Below are 24,597 nucleotides of genomic sequence, written 5' to 3' on the forward strand. Positions count from 1 at the left end.
GGCTGGGCTTCTCAGCATTTATTTCAAACAGCTGTTTAAAGAGCTTGTTTAAAATATAGATCATCATATATATATATTTATATATATAAAATATATAAAGAGGAATTGAAGCCAGCCACCCCAAAGAAAAAGCTATGTTTTATAAATATTTCTGTAGCTCCCACATCCCAGAGGAAGAAAAACAAAACAAAACATTTACAACCCAAGCTAGTGGTTCCATGTGGTGGGCCCAGTAGGCTCAGACCCTGGGGTGGGCCGGGGGTCTCGAGGGCTTCGCCTACAGAACATTCTGTTGAGGACAGACTGACCTCCCACTTCCCAGGAAGCTGGTGTCTCTGGCTACGAAAGATCGAGTCCGTACCAGTCTTGCCAAACCCACGCCCCTGGCTCCTTAGACCCGCCTGGAAGGCAGCAAGTGGGCACTCCGGGGCCTCGGGCTGCCAGGTTATTTTTAATCTTGTCGGTCTCCTTTGATGTCCTGGCTTTCCTTCCCTGATGGCCCAGCCTTCTGTTCCTGGCGGCTTCCAAGTGGAGGCAAAGCACAAGCCTCCTTCCACGATCGGCATCTGGAATTCAGAAGCCAAAATCCACGGGGTGTGTCCGGCCCCCCGGCTGGGCTCCGGGGGTCCCCGAGGGCCGCGCGGCCTCACTTGCAGACGTAGCGCTCCACGGTGCGCTCGCACCTGCGGCAGGTGACGTAGCAGCACCAGTGGTACTTGCAGTGGCAGCGCTCGACCACGCGGTCTGTGTAAGGGTTGTAGCCGCGCCCACAGCACATGAGGTCACAGCTGTCGCTGCCATGCGATGTCTTGTTGCACTGCCTGGAGGCGGAACGGGAGGTCAGTGAGCACCCCCATCACTCACCAGCCACCCCCACGCCCAGCCAGGCAGCCCCAGTCTCCTCCGACCACGGCTGCTGCCTCAGTCCCCCTTGGATAGTGTCTTGGTCTTTGGGGAATTCAAAATAAATTCTTTTTCTCAGGGGTCTTTCTCATTTTTCCCTATATTTCTAACAGGTGTTTATTAAAGTGGGGGGGGGGGTGTTTTGTTTCCTTTGTCTCTTTTCCTTGACCTTCTACTTCTAAATACTTGAAAAGGTCTCAATTGATTAATAATCCTATCTTCATATTTAATCCTTATTTATATTCTAACAAATACAAAGATCGCTTTTACTTTTAGAATCTTAGGATAAATTCGGAAACAAATGGCATCAGACGTGAGGCACAGGGAGCATCTGGCACTCTCTTCTTGGAGACAGAGGGTCTGACAATGATTTGCCCCCTTTGAATCAGGTGCTTCCCTCCAGAATGTTATCTTATTGGAGGCAGGGAGGGTCTTTGGGTCAGTGGAATTGCTATGCCCACTTTACAGGTGGAAACAGGCTCAGCAAAGGGCAGAGGCCTGCTCAAGGTCCCACAAGGGTTTGTGGATAAGCAGGGCTCAAGCTGAGGGGTCCTTTGAAACCAAGTCCACTGCTTATTCATTCTCCCTACCCTAAGGGACAGAGAATCCATGGGCTGGAAGTGATTCAGGAAGAAATGAATCACTCATGTGGGCAAAGAAGACACTGAAGGTCACTATAAATCCCAAATATCCTTGCCATCGGTTCTTCTGTCTAGTGAGGAAATGTCTGTGCAGGTCGGCATTTTCATCTAGCTGGGCTAAGGCTTCGCTGGGGTGCTGTCATGGGAAGGTGCTGTCATGGGAAGCATGCCCACAGCCACGTGGACCAAGGAATCCCAGAGTGTCCTAGGTGAGTAAGCCCTAGAGATGACCAAATCCAACCCCATATTTCATGATGGGGAAACTGAGACACAGAATGGGTAGAGGACTTGCCCAGCATCACACAGGGTGAGCACCGGGTCTGTGAGAGTTCAGGAAGGCTCCCTGGAGGGGGAGGGGTCACCCAGGCCATTGCACGAAAGATGAGTAGGAATCTCAGATAGAAGGGAGGGCACAGGGTGGTGAGGGCAAGGAGAACAAACACCTGACCTAATGTAAGGGGGCGGTGACAGACGGATGAAGCAGCAAGGCTGGAGGCAGGGAGGCCAGGGAGGAGACTGGTCAGCAGCTGAGTAAAAGAAGCCGAGGCCTGAGCCAGAAAGGAGCCATGGAGAGGAAAGGAGCGATCTCCTGGAGGGGGAGCCAGGAGGAAATGGTGACTTGCATGTGGGGGCTGCATGCAGTTCCAGGCAGGAGGGAGGAGACAGGAAGCAACAGCAGAACAACATATGCCCCAGAGCCAGCAGACCTGGGTTCAAACCCCAGCTCTTCTGCTCACTGGCTGTGTGACTTCAGGCAAGTCACTTAACCTTTTTGGGCTTTTTTTTTTACTCATTCAACACCATTAGTCCCTCTCAGTCTTATCTTGAAGGTCTCTAGACCAAGAAAGGGTGGTGGAAAGGGTTTCATTTTATTTCTGGGTCCCTGACATGCAATTTTTGAAATCTGGCCTCCAGCTTCAGATCTATGATGGTGCCTGTGATGGGGAGCTGGGGAGGCTGAGGCCTGGGGATAGAGCAGGTTTCAGAGTCTGGAATAGGGACTGCTGAGGGGCCTCAGTTCACCAGGCTGGATTTGAGGAGGGCATCTTGTCTGGCGAGGGGGCCCAGCTATGTGTATCACCTATGCACCTGCCTTTTAGAGTTAACAAAGCTCATTTCCATCCAACCCCCTGTACCCCTAAATCCCCAACCTAGTAAAGTTAATGTTTCCCCTCCTCCAGGAAGCCTTCCTTGTTGTCCAGGCTGAGTCAGGGCCCCTCTGGGCTCCCCGTTTTCGCTCTGTCACAATCCGAGCACTTGATGTCCCTCCACAGCCAGCCAGAGCCTCACATAATGGATGTAAAAAGTGTCTGTGGTTGTGAGCCACCGGGGTGGTGTTACTGCAGAAAAAGCGGACCCATACAGCTGTCTGCCAAGGCCCATCCTCAGAGGAATGGCTGAGGGCTGAGCATGGCGGGAAACCAGGGGGGCAGGGGGGATAGCATTCTGAGAAAGCAAAGGTGGCTGCTGGTGCTGTGGGAGGGGGCCTCCTCATCAACAGTCTGGGGACAAGTCCTTGGGGCAGAGTCACAACAGCTGGGAAGGAAGAGGCCTGGCAGCCTCAGGGAGGGGGTCCGGGGAGCCAGTCATTCACAAACCCTTCCCAGGGCACTGATCACGCCCAGCATGGAGGGGCTGTGTGATTCGAATCACACCAACCCTCCAGGTGTGTGGCACTGTCCCCAAGGCACAGAAGACGACCTTGAGCTTCAGGTCCCCCTGCTAGAAAGCTGTGGCGTCAGGATGGGAGCTGTCCTTCCTGAGACACACACAGGCACAGCCAGCCCAGGGTTCCAGGGAGAACCCCTCTTTGCTCTGGGATCCTCAGTGGGCTTCCCCCAGGTCCTGTGGGTTCTAGAATCCTACCCCTACCCCATCCTCATCACACCCACCCCGGGTCCTCAGCCTAGACTCCCGCTCCTTCCTGTCTCTCTGGCCTGACCTGGTTTCATCTTCACTCTGCCTGACCTCCTCAATCTGGCCTCCAGATGGGCGCCTGGGCCTCCTCTTACAGCCTGCTGCCCTGGCCCGTGAGGAGGGAGCCCCCCAAAGAAGCCCCCCTCTCCTAGAGACAGGAACGTGGGCTGAGGAGGAAGCAAAAGCTGGCCAGGCACCAACTATGTGCCAGACACGTTCTCAGACACCCTCACTCTGGTTCAATATTCTTTTAACCCCAAAGAACACTCGTCTTGTGGAATGCTATTAGGGGCTCCTTAATAAAAGAGTTCCACAGCCAAACACCTCTGGGAAACAGAGGCTTAGACAGATCCTTTACTGCGGGATTCCTCAGAGCCCTTAATATGTTCTCGTGCCTTGCAAAGAGAATTTCCCAGTGTATTTGATTGCACAACTATTTCTTTATAGCATTTCAAGATTGGATTCCTCCTGAACCATCTCAGGAAAGAGCTGCCCCTCTGAATCCTCACCAGCCCCTCCTGGCACCCAGGAGGTCTGCTGTCCCCACTGGCTCCCTCCCTCTCTCCCGTCCTGGATCAGCTTCAGCCTCTACAATAGGCCTTGCTATAGGGATCCCAGCCCTGGCTCTGAAATGAGGGTAGGGGGAGGCGGGGGAGAGGCTAGAAGAGAGAGAGAGCTAGGGTCTGGGAGGGGTGGATGTAGGTGGGGACGTGGGAGCACCCTCTCTCCACAAAATGCAGGCTGGCCTCACTCTCCTGCTGCCCCTTTGGAGCGTGCGTGCTCTGGTCCCGCCTCCACGTTGTGCAGACTTGGGGTGTGGCCACGGGGCTGCCTGCTGCCTCCCCCGCCCCATGGCTCAGCTCATTTGTCCAACCAGCAGGTTGTCTGACATGATCCTTCACGTATTCATTTGACAGACATCTACTGAGGACCTATTTTATGTCAGGCAGCCTCTTTCCTAGCCCTTGTCTCCCACATAGTCATTGTCTCTTCCCATCTGTCTCTGTCACTAGGGGGCAGGTGAGGTAGGGACCTCTCACGAGCCTCCATTCCCAAGGAGCCCCTGCGTGGGTGAGGTGCACAACAGCCTCTCCCAGGAGCTCTCCTCGGGGCCGCTGAGACCCCACACCTCCACTCAGCATTCGACCAGGCAGAGACTCCATTCCCCAAATGCCAACTGAAGCCCGACCGACCGTGTGTGCCCGGGCCTGAGCTGGGAACCTTTCCTGCCAGGGTGGCAGCAGGCCCTTACCTGTCCTGCGTGCCGTGTGAGCCCACCTTCTCATTCTTCATGCAGAAGTCAGGGGAGCTCTGCAGATAGATGAGCTCCGAGTCCTTCACAGGTCGGATGTCCAGGTCCTTGGGCACCAAGTGCTTGCGGGTACCCATGGGTCGGTGCACCACCTTGGTGGCCGACAGGTAGCGGGTCTTGAGGTCGGCGGCCACGTCCCGAAGCTCCTGCAGCCCCTTCCAGCAGGTGCGGATGGAGCAGGAGCCGGATACCCCATGGCACTTACACTTCATTTCCAGAGAGGCGCGCAGAGCCTGCGGACAGGGGGAGGGCGTTGGGCTGGGTGCTGGGGCCCCTTCCCTTGCCTGCCCTGGGCCCCGGCCCCACCCCTCCGCCTGCCAGTGTTCTCAGGGAGTCACTGCCTGCCCTGGGCCACAAGGGACAAGGGACAGGGCATTTTGCTCTAAAGCTGCAGGGTAGATCCTTAGCTCCTTCTCCAACCCTAGGGGGCAGCTGGGAGGGGCAGGAAGAGAGTGGCTTTCGCAGGGGTAACGGTGCCATTCACACATCTACTGTACCTAGTCCACTTCAAATGGTTTCGTCAGCACAGAAGTCGTTCATGGGCGATACCATTAATTTCTCCATTTAAAAAAGAGAAAATGAAGGCTCAGAGAGGCTGAGTCTCCCGCCCAAGGCTACACAGTTAGGAGATCTCGGGCTGGGATTTGAACCCAGTTCCGAGGGCAATTCCGAAAGCCATGGCTTTTCACATTCTCTGCTTTTCCTCTCTCACAAAATGCTTGCTGAAAAAAAGGGAGTGGGAGAAGAAAAGGAAGGGAGGGAGAGGAGAAGCAGCAGCAGCAAGAGGTGGGTGCTGGGGGCTGGCCTTCCCCGCGGCTGCCTGTTGCCGCATCATCACTCAGCACCTGGCTTCATGTGCGCTGAGCAGGTGTGTAATCGCTGCCTTATAGAGTCGTTGAAAGGATTCAACAAGATGACATATATGAAAGCATCTTGTGAACTACTAAAGCTAAATCAATATTTGGTTTTGAAAAATCTGTCTAAGTAAGAATTATGGTGGGCAGGGTTGGGCTCAGGGCCTGGGGAGACTCTAGCCGTGGCTTTGGAAATGACCCTGCGACTGACTTCCGCAGGCCTCAGTTTCTCCCTGCGAACCTGAGGGGCGAGTGGGACGCCTTCTGCAGGTCATCCAGTTCTGCAGTCTAAGCCCCGCCCCCTTGCACACAGGACTGGGATCCCTCTGCCCTCCCGCCTGCCCTGTGGGCTCCACTGCAAGGGTCAGGGGTCTCCCGGGCCTGTCCGTGCATCAGAAGTACGGGGAAACTGAGGCACACGGAGGGAGCCTTGCTGCAATCCCATGAGGAGTTAGTGAGGAAGCTGGTCAAGGTCCCAGGGTTCCCTACCCCTCACAGTGCCGGTAAGTGGGGAATGAGGGAGTCCACTTGGGTCTAGAGGCTGGAACTGTCTCAGCAAAGCCTGTGGAGAGCACACAATTAAGTGAACCTGACCGCAGGGCACGTGGGGCTTCCCAGGGGCAGGAGGTCCTTCTAAGTCATCCAGGAAAGTGAACCACACTCAGCAACTCAGCTCAGAGGGCAGGAAGGGCCAGGCTTCCCAAGGCCTCGGTGCCAGGGCAGGGCGTGCTGTCACTGACCCTCCTGGGCCCCTGTGAATGGCCCCAGGGAGGCCAGCTCCAAGGCATCAGGGCCCAGGGACAGGCATGCTGCTGCTGCTGCTGCTAAGTCGCTTCAGTCGTGTCCGACTGTGCGACCCCAGAGACGGCAGCCCACCAGGCTCCCCCGTCCCTGGGATTCTCCAGGCAAGAACACTGGAGTGGGTTGCCATTTTCTTCTCCAATGGGACAAACGTGAGATGCCCCCAAAGCTGAGGACCCTGAGTGGACTGCACTACGGGATGGGATGGCTGCCAGTGAAGCGTGAACGTGGCACCATGAGGCTGGGGCCTGGCCGTGGACAGGAGTGGGGCTGGGTTCTTGGGCAGGAGGATGGTGAAGGGCTCCCAGTGGGTTTCCAAGGGTTGCGGGGAGCAGGCCCGCAGGGTTCGGAGGCAGAAGTTCTTGGTCCCTAGCCAGACTCTGCTACAGACCACAGGGTGACTTGACCTGTTTCCCCAGCTGTCCAAACATGGCCTGGACGTCCTAGAATCCTTACACAAGGGAGATGAGAGAGAGAGGAAGGTGAGGACGTGGAAACCTTGGACTTGGAATCCCACAGACCTGGGCTCCATCGCACTGTGTGTCCTTGGCCAAGCCACCTGAGCTCCTTCTGCCTCACTTGGGGCCTCTGCACAAGGGGCCCAGGGGGGCTGCAAGGCGGAGGTCATGAGGCTCATCCCCAGCTGACACTCTGCCCTCCGGGGTCAGCTCCCCATCTGTAAGGCAGGTAATAGCGCCCCTTCACAGTGTGGTTTCATGGACCACGGAAGAGAAAGCTAAGCAAGCACCCACCACAGTGTCTGGCACACAGATTAGGATCAGGTTTGTTAAAAAGGTCCGTTCACTCACTTATGCACTCATTCCAACCTTCTGCACAATGAGGTGAGGAGTTAAAGCAACACTGATAATGACATACATGGAGGGGAATCATGTTTTGGAGACTAGGGTGGGGTTTTGATCTGGGAGAGAGTTCCCATTAGAGCCAAGGAGACGACCCTTAGCTCTCCACGGCCCACGGCCCACTCCATGCTTCCTCTCATGCCCAGCCTTGGCCCAGAGCCCCAGAGGAGGAGTCTGAAGAAATGTGACAATGAGGACTAGAGAGCACCCACCCATCCCATTTTATAGCCGGGAACAACTGAGGGCAGAGAGGAAGTGACTCGCCCAGTGTCACACAGTGGGTTTAGAGCTCGACTCCCAGCTTAGCGTTCCTTCTGCTCCACCAACATTCTCCAGCCCAAACCCCGGTGGACCCCCTGGAGGAGAAGAAGCCAGGCAAGCCCCAAGCAGCCGGAGAGGGAAGAGTCAGGGGAGGCCAGGAACAAATCAGTGTGGGCGTATCAGGGCCCGTCCCCCCGCCACCCCCTCCACTGGGGCACACCGGGTGGCCCTTTCCAGGCCAACTGGCACAAGCACAACCATCTGGGGTGGGTGGGCGGGTGGGTGGTTACCTGTCTCCCCACTTCACTGTTGTGTAGACGCATCAGTTTATTGGCTTGGGATCCTGTTTTTTTCACCTTCATAGGAGCATCGGAAAACTTGGCCCCCATGAGGAGCCCGTAGCTGAGGTTGTCCGCACATCCTCCCCAGCGGTTCCCGGGCCCGGGTGGCTCACCTGGGACGGGGCCGCAGGAGCAGCCGGGCAGGTCGCCGGAGGTGCAGGCCCGGGCGATGGCGTGGCTGATGGCGGCCGCCGACAGCGCATACACGAAGGCTGACTCCCGGGTCCCTGTGGGGAGGAGCGGGGTCAACCAGGGCGGGCGACCCAAGCGTCGGACCGTGCCCAGGGCTGAGGTCCCCACCTGCCTCTGGGGCCAGATGGGGCCAGGGGTGGCGAGTGGATGGAGCAGGTGGAGGGTACGAGGGCCATTCAACTGTCCCCCTCAACCCTCCCCCAAATGGACTAGCTGACGGGCACACTCATTCTGAAGCCCGAAAAGCCAGCAACCCCACAGGCACCCCCTCACACGCTCAGCACACTGCACCTGCACACTGCACGCCCCACCCCCATGTCAGGGACTGCTTTCAGGCACTGAGGGCCCCGTCCCTGAGCTCCTCAAAGACAGGTGAGCAAACAGCCTGCTGCGGGATGAAAGGTGTCCCCTAAAAAGATACGGTCAAGTCCTGACCCCTGGTACCTGTGAACGTGACCTTATTCAGAAATGGGGTCTTTGCAAGTGTAACTGAGCTGAGGTCATTAGACGGATCAGAGTGGGCCCGGATACAACAACGGGGGTCCTTGGAGGAAGAGGGAATCTTGGACACAGAGACATATAGGGCAGAGGCCACGTGACCGAGACAGAGACGGAAGAGATGCAGCTACAAGCCAAGGAACACACAGACTGTGGCAGTCCCCAGAAGCGAAGGCGAGGCAGGGATGAGTCTTCCCCCTTGTGCCTTCAGAGGAAGCCCTGCGGACATCCTGACTCTGACTTCGGACTTCCAGCCTCCAGATGCAGATGATTCTCCCCTTGTGAGAAGCCCCCAGAACGTGGGGCTTTGCTACAGCAGCCTTAGCAACTAAGATGGAGCCAACGCGCCTCGGCTGTGGGGTCCTGGCCTCAGGTCCAAGCAAGTTACTGCCCTTCTCAAGCCTTGGTGTCCTTAACTGTAGAGTGGGAATGATATACCTACCTCACAGGCCTGCTCTGGAGTTGAGAGAGTTCAGGAAGAAGGGAGGCTTTCTTTGTAAAGTGCTGCACACACATGGCCTGTCACTGTGCAGGGGACAGAACTGATCCCCTGCCTTTCAAAAGCCTCCTTATGATACACAGGAACCCCCACCCCAATCCATCCCAAATGCCCGCTCCTCCAGAAAGTCTTCTACACAGATACTCTTTAATCTCTGTATCACTCTGGGCCTCTCACAGCACTTTGAGTCGGGTTGGTCTAGAATTACCGTGTGGCACACCTGTCTGCCCTAAGGGTGGGCTCAGTTCCACTCTCGTTATAGACTCCCACCTCGCCCACCGGCCTCCCTGCATTATTCATTCCTTTGTCCAGCTCTGAGGGGAATGCATGCATTTGTACTGTCATCCAGGCTCCCCTGCACTCCCCGTATGTTCATCCATTCATCAATTCACACCCAAACACCCATGGCCATGATTAATTCATCTACCCACCCATCCGTGGATCCATCCATCATCCAGTTATTCACTCATCCACCCATCACGCTTCCATCCATCCATCCATGAACACAGCCACCTATCTAAACACACATATATTTATGCCTGAATTCATCCACCTCTCCCCGCACGCATTCCGCAGGCCCTAGCAGGCCCCGCCGGCCCCCTACCTCTCTCCAGGTCGAGCAGATAGTTGGGGGCGAGCTCGATGGAGGAGCAGTTCCAGCGCATGTCGGCGAAGGCCCGGCGGCAGGCCTTCATGACCTCGCGGGCGGCGTGCACGATGGTGTGCATGAGCTCCAGGTTGCTGCGGCACAGCTGTACCTGCGCGGACACCAGGCCCTCCAGCTGCTTGCAGTGCTGCGTCTGGTTCAGCGCCAGGGCCGCCGGGGTCTTGGACAGGGCCCTGCACGGGGCCAGAAAGCAGCCAGTGAAAAGGAAGTCAGGCCCGAGAGGAACCCTGCTGCCTCCACCCACTGTATGGCCCCAGCCTCTCTCAGTGGCTCTGGAGCCTTTACTGGGAGGAGCTGGGAAAGCAGGAGGCCAAGCACTGCTGTCCCCACTAGGGGAATGGCTCTCCCTCCCGCCCTTGTGTGACCTTGGGCACACCTCTGTCCTTTTCTGGGCCGGAGGCCCTCATTCATAACATAGGACCCCCCCCCCCCACCCTAACTAAGCTTTATTATAATTAGACTAACAGTTTTCTAGTTCACAAAGCATTCACATCCATTGCCTTATTTAGTCCTCACACAGCTGTGGATTATTATTTTTTATGCAACATTCACTCAATACTGAGCCAGACACTATGCTAGGTGCTAGATTATAGTCATCAGCATAATATACATTATTAATTGAGCACTTACTAGATGCACAGTGTGAGTTAGGAGTTTCCCATTTGGGCTTCATTTAATTATTAAATCCATGAATTAGGCTGTAAAAATCCCACATACATGCAAGGGATTTATGAAATGATTAAAGCCACTCAATTTTGTGATAAATGGGATTTAGCCATTAACTTGGGCTTCCCTGGTGGCTCAGATAGTAAAGAATCCACCTACAATGCAGGAGACCCGGGTTCAATCCCTGGGTTGGGAAGATCCCCTGGAGAAGGGCATGGCAACCCACTCCAGTATTCTTGCCTGTAGAATCCCCATGGACAGACTCCTCCTGCCAGAATCCCCTGGCAGGCTACAGTCCATGGGGTCGCAAAGAGCTGGACACGACTGAGGGACTAAGCACACAGCCATTAACTTGCTGTGTGACTTTAGATAAATCACTGTCCTCTCTGGGTCTCAGTGTCTGTACCTGTAAACTGTATTCCCCAGAGCAGGCTCCAGTGAGACACTCTGAAAAAGCGGATCCATGGTCAAGCACATTTTAGGGATGTGATATACTATATCCCCTCTTGAAGAATAATAATGCATATTTCCATTTTAAAGACCCTGAGAAGTCCTGCAGCAAAGCAATAGGCTTGGTTTGTAACTTCCAACTCTGCTAAGCACAAAACCCTTTATTTGAGGAGTCCTAACCTCATCCATGCTTTGGGAATGCTGGCCTAGGAGGTTCTCTATGAACCCTGATGATGCTATAGGACCTCTGAGCTTCCCAGATCCCGGCTCTGGGCACTGAAATTCTAAGACTTTAGGCCCAGGGGACCATCCTGGATTCGCCTTCTTCCCAGGCCTTCTCTCAGGAGCAGATTGCATCAGGCTGCACCTCCTCTAAGTGGAGGCTAGAGGGACCCCACAGTCTTAAAGAGTTCCACATAGACCTGGTCCCTACCCTAGGGCCAGCTGGTCCTCAGAAATCCAGCAGAGACCTTGGAAGGACAAGGGGAAAGCAGGGGCCAGCCTTCAGGCCTGCGTGCTGTGCGTCCCACTTGCTGGGACCATGGCAGACCTCATCCAGGGTCAGGCCTGAGACCTGGCAAGGCCTGGATTCCTGAGCCCCTGGCCTGAGATCCCAAGGGAGGCAGTCCAGTGCCAAAGAACAGCACAGGCCTAGGCAGACTCTTGGCCCTGTCACCCCCGCCTCCGTCACCCGCACTCCCCCGTGACCTTGAGCAAGGCAAGTAACCTCTCTCCTCCCAGTACTGTCTGGGGGATTAACTCCATGAGTGTCACATGCTCTGCCCAGGGCTGACACACCATGGTCAGTGCCCTGTGATGAAATCTACCACATTACTGCATTGGTGGCCTCTTCCTACCTCAGCCTCTTGCACTCACTTAGTCAAGGTCAAGGGCTCCCCTCTGACTTCACAGCCCCTCAGGTGGCAAGCCTGCCACCACCCCAGTGCTCTCCAGCCTCTTGTCCTTTCCCCCCACATACTGAAATATCCACTATACCAGACTCCTAGCTTCTCTGCCAGGGACTACCCTGACACCATGCCTGTGCCCAGACTTTTGCTGGTGCCAGGAATGCCCTTCCCCTGTTCCTGTACCTAAATGAAAAAATGAACTTGATCTGTTTGTGGGAGAAATATTTACTAAGCACCAACTCTTCCCAGACTCATTTGGTAATGAAGGATGTAGATCCTTTCCTCAAGGAGCCCCTCAACAGACAGCTGCACAGACCTATCACTAGTTATAAAGCAACCTAGATGTTCCAGCTCATAGACTGGCCCAGGCAAGAGCTCAGGCTTTGGGCAACAGCTGTGTGACCTGGGTAAGTTACTTAACCTCTCTGGGCCTCATGGTCTTCATTTGTTATAAGAAAGTGATAAATTCTACTTCCAAGGATTATGGTTAAGATTTAAGTGTGATAATGGCTGGAAAGCATTTGGAGTATTCATATATGGAATTCCTCACTTGTTGCCACTTAAATCTTGGACCAGAGGGAGTCAGGAGACCCGGGTTGGGACTCAAGCTCCGGCCTCTACGTGCTGTGCAGTCTTGGGTAAATTGCTGCCACTGTCTGAGCATCAACCACATAATGGGGATTCCTGGAGGCCTTGCAGGGGCCAAGTGAAATGATATGTGCTTACAGGTACTAATAGGTTAGTTGGCTTCCTCCTGCCTCTCTCTGACATGCTCCTACAACTCCAAAATATAGAAATCTTCCCAGAGGCCTGGGAAGCAGAGCCAGGGCAAGTGAGCACAGCCTGGGGGCCACACTGGGGTGGCACAACCCAGCCTGTCTGAGATTGACTGTGGGTGACTTGGGCTTCTCCCTCACTGCCATCCCTGGCCCACCCCTCCACAAGGCGTGAGCCGAGAAAGCTGGTGTATCTGGTGCAGACCTCAGGCCTGATTGCTTGATCCTGCCAATGCTGGGATACCTGGGGAACCTGCTGCCTGAATTCCTGCAGCCCGTAATGGTGAGGGGGGGCCACAAAGGGGCAGTATAACCCCCCACCCCAGCCTGTTTCTTGGTTGTTAAAACCTCTCTGCCTCCACCTGGCAAACACTGTCCATGCATATGGACCCACTGCCCCAGATGGACACAGCAGTCCCCAGTTGACAGAGCCTCTCATTTCATCCCATTCTCTCGATGTCTCGGAAGGCCTGGGAGAATATACCCACTTTAATCAGAGGAGGACACTGAGGCGGTCCAATGCCTGGGTGCTCGGCCTCCTCCGGATGCCACCTTCCTGGGTTCCCTTTCTACTGGGCTGGGGTCTGTCCACACTCAGCCTGCCCTGAGCCCACTCTGCCCATCACCCTTGCCCAGCTTCCATCCTTCCCCTCTGAGCCAGTCTTCTGTTTCACAACAGGAACGATTACAGGAGGTATATGAGAAAACACCCGGCACGGTACTGGGCATACAGCAGGCACGATGCAGGGTGGCTGTCTTCCAGGTCCTTTCCCTGGGCTCCTGCTCAGAAAGTGGATAACGTAAGCTCAGACTTTTCCTGGGGAGCTCAGTTCAGGTAACTCCTGAGCACCGGGCACTGCGGCTCCCGGGAGGGGTTCTCTGGACTCCTGGGGTCTGGATCAGCTACTCTGGGTCATTCTGTCCATCTCCGAAGTCATCAAGCATCCACCTCCCCAGCTGGTGGTGAGAGAGGTTCCATGAGGGGAATCCAGTGTGGACAATGAGTCTCAGCCTTCCCAGGAGGGCGGAGGACAAATGGGAACCATCTTGGAGGTGCTGGGTGGGCACGGGGCTGCAGAGAGCGCAGTCGGGACAGAGCGGCCAGCTGCAGCGCACTGGGAGAGGCCGGCTCACAGGAGCGTGCAGACAGGGAGATCAGGAGACGGGAGGCAGCGGATTCCACTCCAGAGGAGGGCGATGCGGTCATCTGGTAATTAGTGGTAATGACCGTTTCTAACTAAGGCCCCCTTGGGGAGGTAATCAAGGATTAGGGTGGGAGGTGGGGGAGTTACCCGTCTGGACATCTCGTCCGGCTTGCCTCACTGCAGCAGACCCCTAATTGAAAACATTTTGGTTTATCTGGGGGTGGGTGCATGGGGGAGAAGGTGGAAGAGAGGACAGGAGGGGACAGAGAGTTCACAGGCGAGGCCTATGCCAAGGGGGCCGTGGGATGGCTGAGGTCTCCTCATTCAGGAGTTGGGGCTCTCCTGGGAATGGTGGGGTGGTGGTGAGGGGCGCAGAGACCTGGGTTTCAGCTCCAGCTCAGCTGCTCATCTAACGTTCAACTTTGGGCAAGTCACCATCCCTCTCTGAGCCTCAGTGTCCCCGCTCCATTGTGCAAGTGGGAACACTGAGGCCCAGAGAAGGGTAGGGCTTGCCCAGACCTGTACAACAAGCAGCCAGTCAGAGAATCAGAAGCAGAGCCAGGCTAAAACTCCTAGATCACAGGCTAGGGCTCTTTCACGCCACTGTAGAGATGAGGAAACTGAGGCTCAGAAAGGCTCAAGTGATTGATTTGCCTGAGGTCTGGCTCACAGCTAGAGAACTGTCAGAGTTCAGGCTGGGACTCAGGTCTCCTAACTCGGGTCCAGTGCTTCTCCCAGCCTCTCTGCGGCAGCTGTGTCCTTCTGAGTCTCTTCGGACTCTTCCTCGAGAGGCCTGACCCAGAATGAGCAGCAGAATGAGAGCACTGGGGCCACTCCACCCACCCTGGGGCTGCCTCCAGAGGCTCAGAGAAGGCTGGAACCATCCTCTTTGCCCCCACGACAGCCAGAGAATGTTCTCCCCACACTCTCTGGTCTGAGTCTCCCACCATTTGGCTTGGGTGGGAGGGGAGGTAGGGGAGGGACCCCCCCCAGGTGTTTCCACCCCCTCTCCCTTATCCCCACTCCACAGGAAGTTCAGGCTGAGTCCTGGGTCCCCATCGGTAGGCATTCTGGGTCATTCAGCCACGTCTGCTTTCAGTTCCCATGTCAAATTCCCCTCTCCTCTTCAGCTTACTTTCCAAAGCCACATCCTCAGGACCCCGTTTTTCATCCCCACTGTACACTTCTCTGTTCCTAACTTTCCTGTGGTTCCGAGACCAAGAGGAAACAGAGCCAGGCAGCTTAAGTCCAAATTCTGCCCCTGCTGCCTACTAGCTGTGACACCCTGTTCATTAAAGACCCGTTGAGCCTCTACTCCCTCTTCTGTTTAATGAGGGAGATGGCCGAACCCACTTCACATGGTGGTTGGGAGACAGATGAAACAACATACATCAAGAATGTAGAACAGTGCCTGGCATATTCCAAGGCCATATATATATATGACCTTGCCATATGGTCTGCAAGGCCATATATATACACACACAGATACACACATATTGTTATTCTTAAACTCCACTCTTTCTCCTGCTTCCTCCTGTATCTTCAGCTCCAGCAATTTAACCACTATCAAACAGGTTTGGCTTCATGGAGCCTGTCTGCCTGGCTTCTGATCCCACATCCACCATTAATTAACTAGCTGTGTGACCTTAGGCCAGTTCCTTAACCTCTCTGTACCTTAGTTTCCTCATTTGTAAAACGGTAGTGATAAGAATGTCACCTACTTCACAAGAGTGTTATCAAAGTTAAATGTCTAAAGCTCTGGGGATTTACTGGTAAGCTCCTGTAATTTCTGGCTTCTCTGTTTCCCCACACGCACAGTCCTGTCCCTGAGGTTCCTTCTGCCTAGGATGCCTGCTCTGCATTCCATCCATGGCCATTGAAATCCTATCTATCCTTTGAAGCCTGGCTCAAAGTCACCTCCCTTACGTGGGACTAACCACTCTTCCTCTGGGCTCCCATGCTCCCTCTTCTAGGACACAGCCCAAAGTCCACTTTGTATCATTATATGTCTATTTCCCTCAAGAGGCTGGAAGTGCTTTTAAGGCAGACACTGATGTATACTCATTTTTTTGTGGCAGCCTAGGCTATGCAGTGGGGATAGCATGGATGTTGGGCTTAACTAGCCATCTACTGCAGACCCTACCAAGCCACATGCCAGCTTGGAGGCCCGTGCAAGTCACACATTTCTCGGAGGGAATGATAGCAATGTACCCCACAACATGCTAGTGGCAAGCCCAGTTCTTGGCCTCTGATGCTCCTTGTGCCCTTTAACAATGCCTTTCCTTCTCTGGACCTCAGTTTCCTTTTCTATACAATGTTAGTGGTGGGCGAGAAGGGCTTGGGCTCCCTGATCAGAGGTTCTCACCAACTGGGGCAGTGCCAGGTACCAGCAGAAGGAGAAAAGTGGCTGATTTCTCATAAAACTAATCAGGAGCAGCTGAGAAAAGCTGGTTCCCCCCACCCCCACCCTACACACACACGCACCCCACCCTAGGCTGGGAAGCCGCTGAGCCCAGGCTTCTCCTTGCAAACAAGAAATGCAAAAAGATGGCGTTCCCCTCTCCAGAGGAAAATTAATCGATAACTCAGCCCCAGAAGAGGCAGGGCTGGTGACCTCAAGACTGTTTGCTGGTGGCCCAGCCACTATCGCCCTGTCTTCCAGCTAATCCATGAACCTTCCTCACAGTCCCTCCCCAACTTCCATAATCTGTCCCCTGCCTGTCTTATCTGCATGGCTCCCCGCCCCCGACCTGGAAATCTATAGAGTGTGTCCCGTCCTGAACTTTTCAACCACCCTGGGAGTTCCTCCACCCAAAAGGGCCCTTCTCTCACTGCTCTGACCCGCCAAACTTCCAGAGATTCCTCAGGTCCCTCCTAGGAGCACTACCCGGGAAAAATCTACCTGGCTTCCCAATACATGCCCCTACCAGGTGGGCTCCTCTCCTCTCAGTCCCACAATACTGCCCTGGTCTCTTCTGGAGCACTTGGAAGTTATTTACAGCCTGGGCTTATCTCTTCCAGACCAGAGGGCAGCTTCTCCAGGAAGCGGCTGGGTTTTACTCCTCTCTGCCTTCCCTCACTGCTCCCTCCTGCACAGAGCAGGCACTCCCTTCTGCTGGAAGAGAGTTTCTCTCCCACCTACCCTTCCATTAATAATTTCTGTCTAAAGGACTGTCTTTCACATGTGCAGAGCATCTGACAGTTAAGGAGGTTCTTTCATGAGCCCCTTCTCATCTGACCTGAGTGAGACGGAGGCTCTTTCCAAAGGCTCTTTGACAAAGGAGCACGCTGAGACTCCCAGAAGCTGAGAGACACTTCCCCAAGGTCACGCAGGTGGGGCAGTCTAAACTGTTTGAGGACCTCCAGCTAGGGTCAGGAGACTGACAAGGAACGTAATATTCAGCAGGCCTTGTGTGCAGGGCACAGACCCTTACGACTCTTTCCATCTGTCCTGGTGGAGGTCTTGCGTAACTCTCAGCTGCACAGGACAGAGCAATTCCGTCGTCTTCCACGCCCTGTCTCGCTCCTCCCTCAGGTAAGGACAATATTTGACAGAGGAGGAAAAGGAGGCTTGAGAAGGGTGACTCGCCCACAGCCCCTACGCTACTTCTGCTCCCCGGTCTTGGGTACGCTGGCCCGATCCAGGGGGCCCCTTAACGCTCTCCGCCTCCCCCGCCCTCGGGGGCCCATCTGCGTAGACGCGGATCCCCTACTTACAGCCACTTGATGCCATAGCACACGCCGGTCTGGAGCGCCAGGGCGAAGAGCAGCGCCTGGCAGACCTGCGGCCGCGCCCTCATCCTCGCGCGGCGGGCGCGCAGGGGGGTCTCACCCTGGGGAAGCCGCGCCGAAGTCCAGCCGCGCTGCCGGCCGCCGTCGCTCGTCCTGCGCGCAGGCCGCCTGCAGTCGGGGAGAGCGGAGGCTGCGGGTTAAGGCGGCGCGTGGGGCGGGGGCCACGGGCGTGAGGGGTGGGGGCGTGTTATTCAAATTACAAAGGAGGGGTTGGGGCCCGGGAAGTCCGGGCGCGCGGCGGGCGTCGCCTCCAGCCCGACATAAGTCCCGGACGCTGCCGGCGTCTGGCTCAAATTAGGTGCCGCGGGAGCGCGGCCGAGGGCGTGTCCACCTAGAGACGCCCGCGGCGAGAAGAGAAAGGGGCGACAGGATCAAAGACTCAGGAGAGACCAGGCGGAGAGACAGCGAGAGGGAGCGAGAACCTCAGAGAGCGAAGCTGAGAGAAGCTAAGCAGAGGGACAAGCACACCGCCCTAGAGAGCGACGGAAGGTGTCGAGGGCAGAAGCTGAAGGCGGGCAATGGGAAGAGCAGATTCCGCGCCCAGGATCTGGTTTCTCATCGCCGCAATATTGTTAGTTATTGCCGGCTTGGGCATTCTCCTTCCTCGCTGGGGCTCGGTTTATACCCCTTCTGTAAACTGGGACCACAGTTGTTATTCAAACTGTGATTATGACACAATTCACCTTTTAAAAAGAACATCACTAACGCGAACGATTTTTTTTTTTCCTCCCAGCAACCCTGGGAGATGGTACTATCACTGCCCCTGTCTCACAGATGAGAAAACTGAGGCCTGGAGATGTGAAATGGGATTGTTCAGCCAACGTGCGGCAGTCTTCTACGATCACATCTACGCAGTGTCGGGTGAGATCATGGACCGTGAGAAGACAAGGAAAACGGGGGCTTGCTCTGGGGCATCAGTTTCTCGGGCTGTGACGGGTAGGATGAAAAAGGGGATGGCAAAAGTCTTTGTGCAGTCAGGGCTACTCAGGGTCCTGAGATTCCTAGTTCCTCCAGCGGTGCCCTCTTGGAGGGTCGGATGGTGCCCAGGCCGGATCGGAGGCGGGGCGGCCTGGCCTTGGCTAAGCCGGGAAGCTCACGGGGCCGGCGGGATGCCGCCTCTGGCCGCCAGGCGGCGTCCTGGGCCGCGGAGTACCCTTACCCCGCCCGCAGGCCGCAGAGTCGCTTTCTCCGCCTTTTCTCTATTTCTTCTTCCCCCGCCCCGCTTCTTCATTCTCACCTCATTAACTCCATTCCCAGCTTCTCCCAAATTTACCAACACCTGGCGTTAGTCCGGAGACAAACACAGTCCCAGGCCCTCCTCCCTGGGGAGGAGCAGACAAAGGGATTTCTTCCCAAAGGGTTTGGGGAGTTGGAAAAAGGAGGCGCCTTAGTGGGGGGCGCTTGACCCGAAAAGAGGTGTTCTCATCTGACTGTCTGACCTTGGACCTTCCACCACCCCAGCCTCAGCTTCCCAGTCTATAAAAACGAGGGCCTGGACTTCACGCATCTCCTGAGGTCTTTCCAGTCTCCCGTAGTCTGCAGGTATTTTGAGCCCCCTCTCCCTAAGTTCCCAGTATTACACCTACCTGTGTAGTGTGTGCATGTACGTGTGCGCCTTAAGAGCACACACACGCACAGACACATATTTTAAATCCCACTGTTTTCTGGGACCTTGCTGCATGACCCAGAGCAAGGCAGGGAGAAACCTCTGAATTACATGTTCTTTATCCTCCGCAGGGTTCTCCCAAGCTAGTGGTGCTCGCTCTAAGGCACTGGGGGCGGGGAAGCAGGAGTGGTGTTTCAGCTGGGGTCTTAAGTCTAACTGAGCCCCCTCTTCCCACACGCTCCTGAGAACGAGAAAAATACCGGCTGGATATGCCGAGAGGGGGCGGCGGGGAAGAGATCTAAAACTTTGGTCACTGTCCCTCCTCGCCCCCACCCCCTTCCAAAGTGTGGGCTGCCCCCTAAGGCGCCCAGCATTCCAGGGTAGGAAGAAGGAAGGGCTGCACGCGGATAGAGAAGAGCGCGGACTCACCGCAGGGGATCCGCGTCCAGCCCAACGCGCAGAGAGAGAGAAGGGTGCCGCGCGAGTGCGCACCGGGACCCAGGCCTCCAAGCTATCCCTGGCTATTTCGGAGCAGCCCCGGTGGTCCTGGGCTTCTCCCTTCGCTGCCCTGGCACGTCGCTGGGGGAGGCGGCTCCCGGTCTGGGCCTCTGAGTCCTGGCAGATTATTCCTGTCCACTGTCAGAGTGTCTAGGACAGCCGCGAGGGCCGCTGGGTCACCCTCAGCCTGCGCCTGGAGGGTCAGGGAGCACGCTCCTTCCGGAGCCCCCAGCCCGCCAGGGGGCGCTAAACCCGGGTTCGAGGTGGGCTAGGCAGCAGCCTCCCGGTGCCCTGGGACCTTGGGCAAGTCCCTTTCTCTTCCTGGGCCCCGGTATCCCGCTCCGGGCATGCGGTGAAGAGGAAACTAAGTGCCCTCTCAGATCTGGTCCTTCTATAAGACCCTCCACTTGCCGCGGTCCGCCCCGGACTGCCCGACCTCTTGCTTCAGGCCCGGCTCGGAACCTCCCTTGGGATCAGGCGTGTAGTGGACCCTCATCAAAGCACAGTGTCTCTGGAGAGACAAGCGGTCCCTTCCTCCTCCCGCTGGGCAGAAGGCTCAAGCTTCCCGGCTTGCAGCGGGCAAGAGCTGAAACCTTCCCGGCTGTGCACACGGTGGGCACCGCAAGCGTAGCCGCAGGCCCGCTCCAACAGGTGGTTATAAGGCTTAGGCTCTGGAAGGCCCTGGAAACCCCGCTGCCTGCGAGGCTGCCCCTCTGAGCCAGAGTCGACGGGCGCACACCAAACACCCCCTTCCCCCGTGAGCGCTGGCCAGGCCGGGAACCCGCACCCGGCGCTCGCGCTGTGTCCACGCCGCGCAGAAGGTCGCCTCGAGCCCGGCCCGAAGCCAGGAGGTGCGCAGCTTACAGAGCCGACCTAGAGAACCGGTGACGCCGAGCGACTGCTTCAAGGTTACCTGCAGAGCCGAGCCAGGCGAGGCCCTCAACACGGCTTTGACTCTGGCCGCGAGTCTTCCTAGATGTGTCTGCTGGGCTGCTGACGATGCGCCGGGTGACCCGCGAAACGGGTTAGTTTGGAATTGGGAAGGGTGGGTGGGGGAACTCGGGGTTCCTCCCACTATCCCCTCTAAGCCAGACCTCGAGCGCCTAAGGACCGTGAGGGTCTTGGAGGTACCTAAGCTCTGGGAGGTGGGAGGTGTGGGACCCGTGCGCGAGCTCAGCCAGATGTTCGCGGCTGTTCCAGAGGTGCCTCGGGGCCCGGACGGGACTTTCTTCCTCCCTACCTCCCCCAGCCTGGAGCTCAGGTCTGTAAACAAACTCTCGATTCTCACCCCTCCCCCTACCCCCACCCTGCCGCTTCTGGAAGCAGGTCTCAAAGCAAGGCGTCCGCCCCCGCCCCCCAATTTAGTAGGAGCTGCAGTCGTTCTCCGCCTTTTGCCACCCTCTCCCGCCCCACCACACACACCCTCTGCCGCTGGATCCAAGTCCCCCACCCCCGGGATGGCTCGGGCATGACCTCATCCGTGGGCTGACTCGGAGGGAGAGGGTCGAATGCGGGGGGGGGGGGGGAGGGGGGACCGGGACTGGAAGGCTTGAGGCGGGCCGCGGGGTCTGTACAGCCCATCTCTACCTCTCATCCGCTTAGAGCCCGCGCCCCGAGGCCCCAGCGGTTGCTCTCAGCGAAGGGACTGCTTGGGAGAGCCAAGGAAGAGTTACGGAGGAGGACTGGCTTTGCTTGCCCGGGAGCGGGTGCCCAACGGGGTCCCCCACCCCCGCCCCCCGCTCTGGCAGGTCTCGGCTGAGAGCCCGCCCTCTGCCCGCGGCCACGGCTCACCTCCTGGGGCGCTCGCCTGGCCGGGCGGGCCGGGGATCCGCGAGCGCGGCCCCTGGAGGACCCGAGCGCTCTCCCGGCTGGGCAGGCGGCGAGGGCGTCCTCTTCGAGAGCTGCCTGGAAAGGACGCCCGGGATCCTGGCGAGCCGCGGCCGGCTGGGGTCCCTCGGGGACTGGAGGGCGCTCGCTGACTCGCGCGAGTTCTGCTCCTCACCCGGCACGGTCTCCGGGCGCGGGCAGCCCGAACTGCTTTATAAGGAGCCGGCAGCTGCTTTGATCCGCCCACGTCAGCGCGCAGAAACCCCACCGGGTGGCTCGGGCCGCGCGCGCGGGGGGCGGGGGCGGGGTCCCCGCGGATGCCACGGACCCGCGGCGCCAGCGGCACGAGAGGACGTCTCACCCTGTTGAGCTACAAAGAAGACACTTACTAATTATAACTCTAGCTGGTGTGTACTGAGCGTGCGGGCTGTGAGCCTACTGCGTGCCCAGGGCGCTTGGGGCCCAGGTAGGGCTGATTTCTAAACCTGACAGCAAGCCCCGTTTGGATCCTCCACCCTGTCTGGTTAGGCAGAAGAGGAAGCCACGGCTCAGAGGGAAGTCAGACTTAGGTCTGAGTGCGGAGCCCGGGTGTCAGTACGAGTTGGTGTTGAAGCTCCATTACTATAAGCGTTGTGGGTCAGGAGAGCTGCCCTGGCATCCCAGGACCAGCTTCTCCAGTTCACCTCTCCAGACCTCCTCTGCTCCAGTTCTGGGAACTCTCAGCAAAGAAAAGAGGTGCGAGGGCTGTGTGCTGCGTGCGAGGCGGCTGTAAACCTTAGGCAACAAGAAGGCAGATGTCCCATCTATGGGATGAGTGCTGGGGAGTCTGCCTGGTCCCAGGGAGACCACCAGCCAAGGACTGGGTTTCAGAAGCTAAAGCAGACTATGGTGCTTCGTGTGCACTGTAGACCTAGCCTGGGGCTGGGGCTGTTTCAGGGGCAACTTCCCTGGGACTGGTTGAGTACCCACACCTTCCACCCCCTCCTTGGCCCTTCCTGGCTGATACTATTCCATTCCCATTTCTAACTGCTGGGTCAGGTGCTTTGGATTTCTTGACTTCTGTCTCCCCCCATCCCTTCCACCCCAGGAGCCTCAATTCCAAGGATAATCTAGTTCATTAGCAGAAGGAGAAACAGATTTAGTGGAAAAAAGACTTCTTTCAGGTCCCCAGAACACCTGGTTACTCTTTCCCCTGTTCTTTGCAGCCACCTGTGAAGTGGCTCCCGTAGGCTGTCCTAACCTGGCTGCAGATCCCTGCATATACAACACATTCATCTGAGCCCACAGAACCCCCTGCATGTTCTCAGCCATGCAAGTATCCTGCATGTAAGCAGGCAGTCTCCTTTGAACACAGGGCTAGACTTAACCTCCAAATGGTCACAAACTCAGTAGATAGTTGGACAAACCACATGCCCCCACACACTCAGAAGCACATATAAGTTAAACGGCCATACACATCTTCAAGATGCAGACTGTCCGCATCCAGTTTATGCACAAGCACACACGTTTCCATGCACACAGTGAGGACACACACAGCTGCCAAGTGGGCAACACCAGTATAAATATACTCCTGCTTACAGGCACAGGAATGTCCTTGTGAACACGTGCTGGGACACCCCCATCTCTTCTTCCAGAGCATTGGGGTCAATCCCATTACAAATGCCATGGGAAGGTAGTGGGGTTTTAGGTAGGGTGTGTAGGAAGGGGGTGTGGCAGACACTACTGCTCCACCTTAGAGGCTTCTAACAGGGGGTCAAAAGTGTGTCCTGAGCTCTCCCATTCCAAGGCACTCTGGCCACCACAGTCAGAGCTATTCAAGATGACTTCCGTTCAATTGGGATGCATCGTCCTCTGGGTCTAGCCCTTTGCTCATTTCAGCTGCCTCCTAATATTTGCACAAGCAGTCTTTCAGCTAGAAATCTTCTGTCTCCCAGCTAGAGTAGATACAGAAAGCAATTTGAAGTCACATAGACTTGGGTTCCAGTGTTGATCATGCCCAATTTTATGTTTAGCTGTGTAATCTTGAGCAAGTTGCTTAAACTCCCTGAACCTTAGTTTCTTCATCTATAAAATGGGAAGAATACAGTCCCATCAGACCTTCTGTATTCTCCAAGGTGAGGATTAGTACCCCTCTCATAGACACAGAAGCTGAGGCTCAATACGGAGGATCTGGCAAGTGTTGGAGCTAATATTTGAACCCAGATCTCTAGGGCTCAGAGTGCACCTTAGCTAGTGGCCCCCACTGAAACCGATGGGAGGAGGATTGTGACTTTGTGTTCTCTGGAGAGGAGTTGACGGAGGCCAGGAGAAGGTCCCAGGTCTCCTGGAGCCCAGCCTTGAGCCCTGTAGGGCCCTCCAGCTACCCAGCCCGGTATTGTGACTCACAATCCAGACATCAGCTAGGACTGGGACCTCTGCCCTGGACAGGGCGGGAAGGGGGGGTGTAGGGGGGAGCCTGAGGAAGGGGTGACAAAACCTTGGCTTGAGGGTCAAGGAGACTTGAACAAGAGGCTGCTCCTTCCTGTACCCCAGTCTCCCCATTTGCACAAAGCCGGTGCACTTTACCACCTCAGACATTCTGGGGCTCTCTGAGATACTTGGGAGAAGAATGTTTTTCATCTTTAAAATCAACTGAACTTCCCCCCTCCTTTTTCCTCCTATCTCCTGTCAGGAGCCTTCTCAAGGATCAGTGTGGGTCAGGCCTGTGCTGGTGGCCTGGGCTGCTAGCTCCCTTCAGAGGGGAGGAGGCGCTGAGCTGGGCAGGGTAGGCACGCTCTTGGCTACTATGCTGTGGATGTTAATATAGTTTCCTTCTCCTCAGTTACCCTTGGTGACTCTGGGTATCTAATTGCCCAGATGTGCTGGGGGCTTCCTGTCAGTAGGCTTCTCAGCCCTTGCCTGCCATTGTTCTGGGTTATACACCTTTCCACCTCCCACCCCTGGGCACCCAGGAAGGGACACAGTTCCATTTCCCATGTTGACCTCTGCTGACCCCTCCACCCACCTCACCTTCCCTCCCTTGGGTCCGAGGCCTTGGTGGAGATGGGTAGGGGCAAGTTGGCTACTTCCAGGAGCCCTGGATATGGGCAGGGTGACCTGGTTATAGTTCTTAGCCCCGTCAGTGCTCAGCTGTGTGACAGCAGATAATTATTTTGCTCTCTCTGATCCCATCACCTCATCTGT

At 56.3% G+C, this 24,597-nt stretch overlaps 1 protein-coding gene and 2 long non-coding RNA genes across 7 annotated transcripts in view; 2 read left to right on the forward strand and 1 right to left on the reverse strand.

Annotated features, from left to right (window-relative positions):
- WNT11 (Wnt family member 11) lies at positions 1-21,671 on the reverse strand. Of its 4 annotated transcripts, none has more exons than XM_055549127.1 (6): positions 21,379-21,664; positions 17,409-17,591; positions 9,684-9,919; positions 7,840-8,117; positions 4,714-5,006; positions 1-821 (listed from the first exon to the last, which is right to left on the reverse strand). In XM_055549127.1, the coding sequence occupies exons 2-6, from the start codon at positions 17,489-17,491 to the stop codon at positions 647-649; spliced, it is 1,065 nt and encodes a 354-aa protein (XP_055405102.1). In that variant the 5' UTR covers positions 17,492-17,591; positions 21,379-21,664; the 3' UTR covers positions 1-646. The 4 variants fall into 4 exon arrangements, with proteins under 4 accessions (XP_055405102.1, XP_055405104.1, XP_055405103.1 ...); XM_055549129.1 differs by lacking the exon at positions 21,379-21,664 and adding an exon at positions 20,501-20,852; XM_055549128.1 differs by lacking the exon at positions 21,379-21,664 and adding an exon at positions 19,519-20,074.
- LOC129629228 (uncharacterized) lies at positions 17,799-19,258 on the forward strand. Its single transcript, XR_008703098.1, has 3 exons — positions 17,799-18,054; positions 18,258-18,344; positions 18,945-19,258. It is a non-coding gene; the product is annotated as an uncharacterized LOC129629228 (long non-coding RNA).
- The window catches only part of LOC129629227 (uncharacterized), a 14,320-nt gene continuing 8,997 nt past the window's right edge, over positions 19,275-24,597 (forward strand). For both annotated transcript variants that reach the window (XR_008703097.1, XR_008703096.1), the window contains exon 1: positions 19,275-20,611. This is a non-coding gene — a long non-coding RNA (uncharacterized LOC129629227). The remainder of the gene's footprint in view (positions 20,612-24,597) is intronic.

This window comes from Bubalus kerabau, chromosome 15 (genome assembly GCF_029407905.1).
Source record: "Bubalus kerabau isolate K-KA32 ecotype Philippines breed swamp buffalo chromosome 15, PCC_UOA_SB_1v2, whole genome shotgun sequence".
Classification (NCBI taxonomy): Eukaryota; Metazoa; Chordata; class Mammalia; order Artiodactyla; family Bovidae; genus Bubalus; species Bubalus kerabau.

Coding starts and splice junctions, on each gene's coding strand:
- WNT11 (XM_055549127.1), bottom strand. CDS start 17,491: ATGAGGGCGCGGCCGCAGGTCTGCCAGGCGCTGCTCTTCGCCCTGGCG. Junction 8,118..9,683: donor TCTGCTCGACCTGGAGAGAG/GTAGGGGGCCGG, acceptor TCCTCCCCACAG/GGACCCGGGAGTCAGCCTTC. Junction 5,007..7,839: donor ACAGTGAAGTGGGGAGACAG/GTAACCACCCAC, acceptor CCCTGTCCGCAG/GCTCTGCGCGCCTCTCTGGA.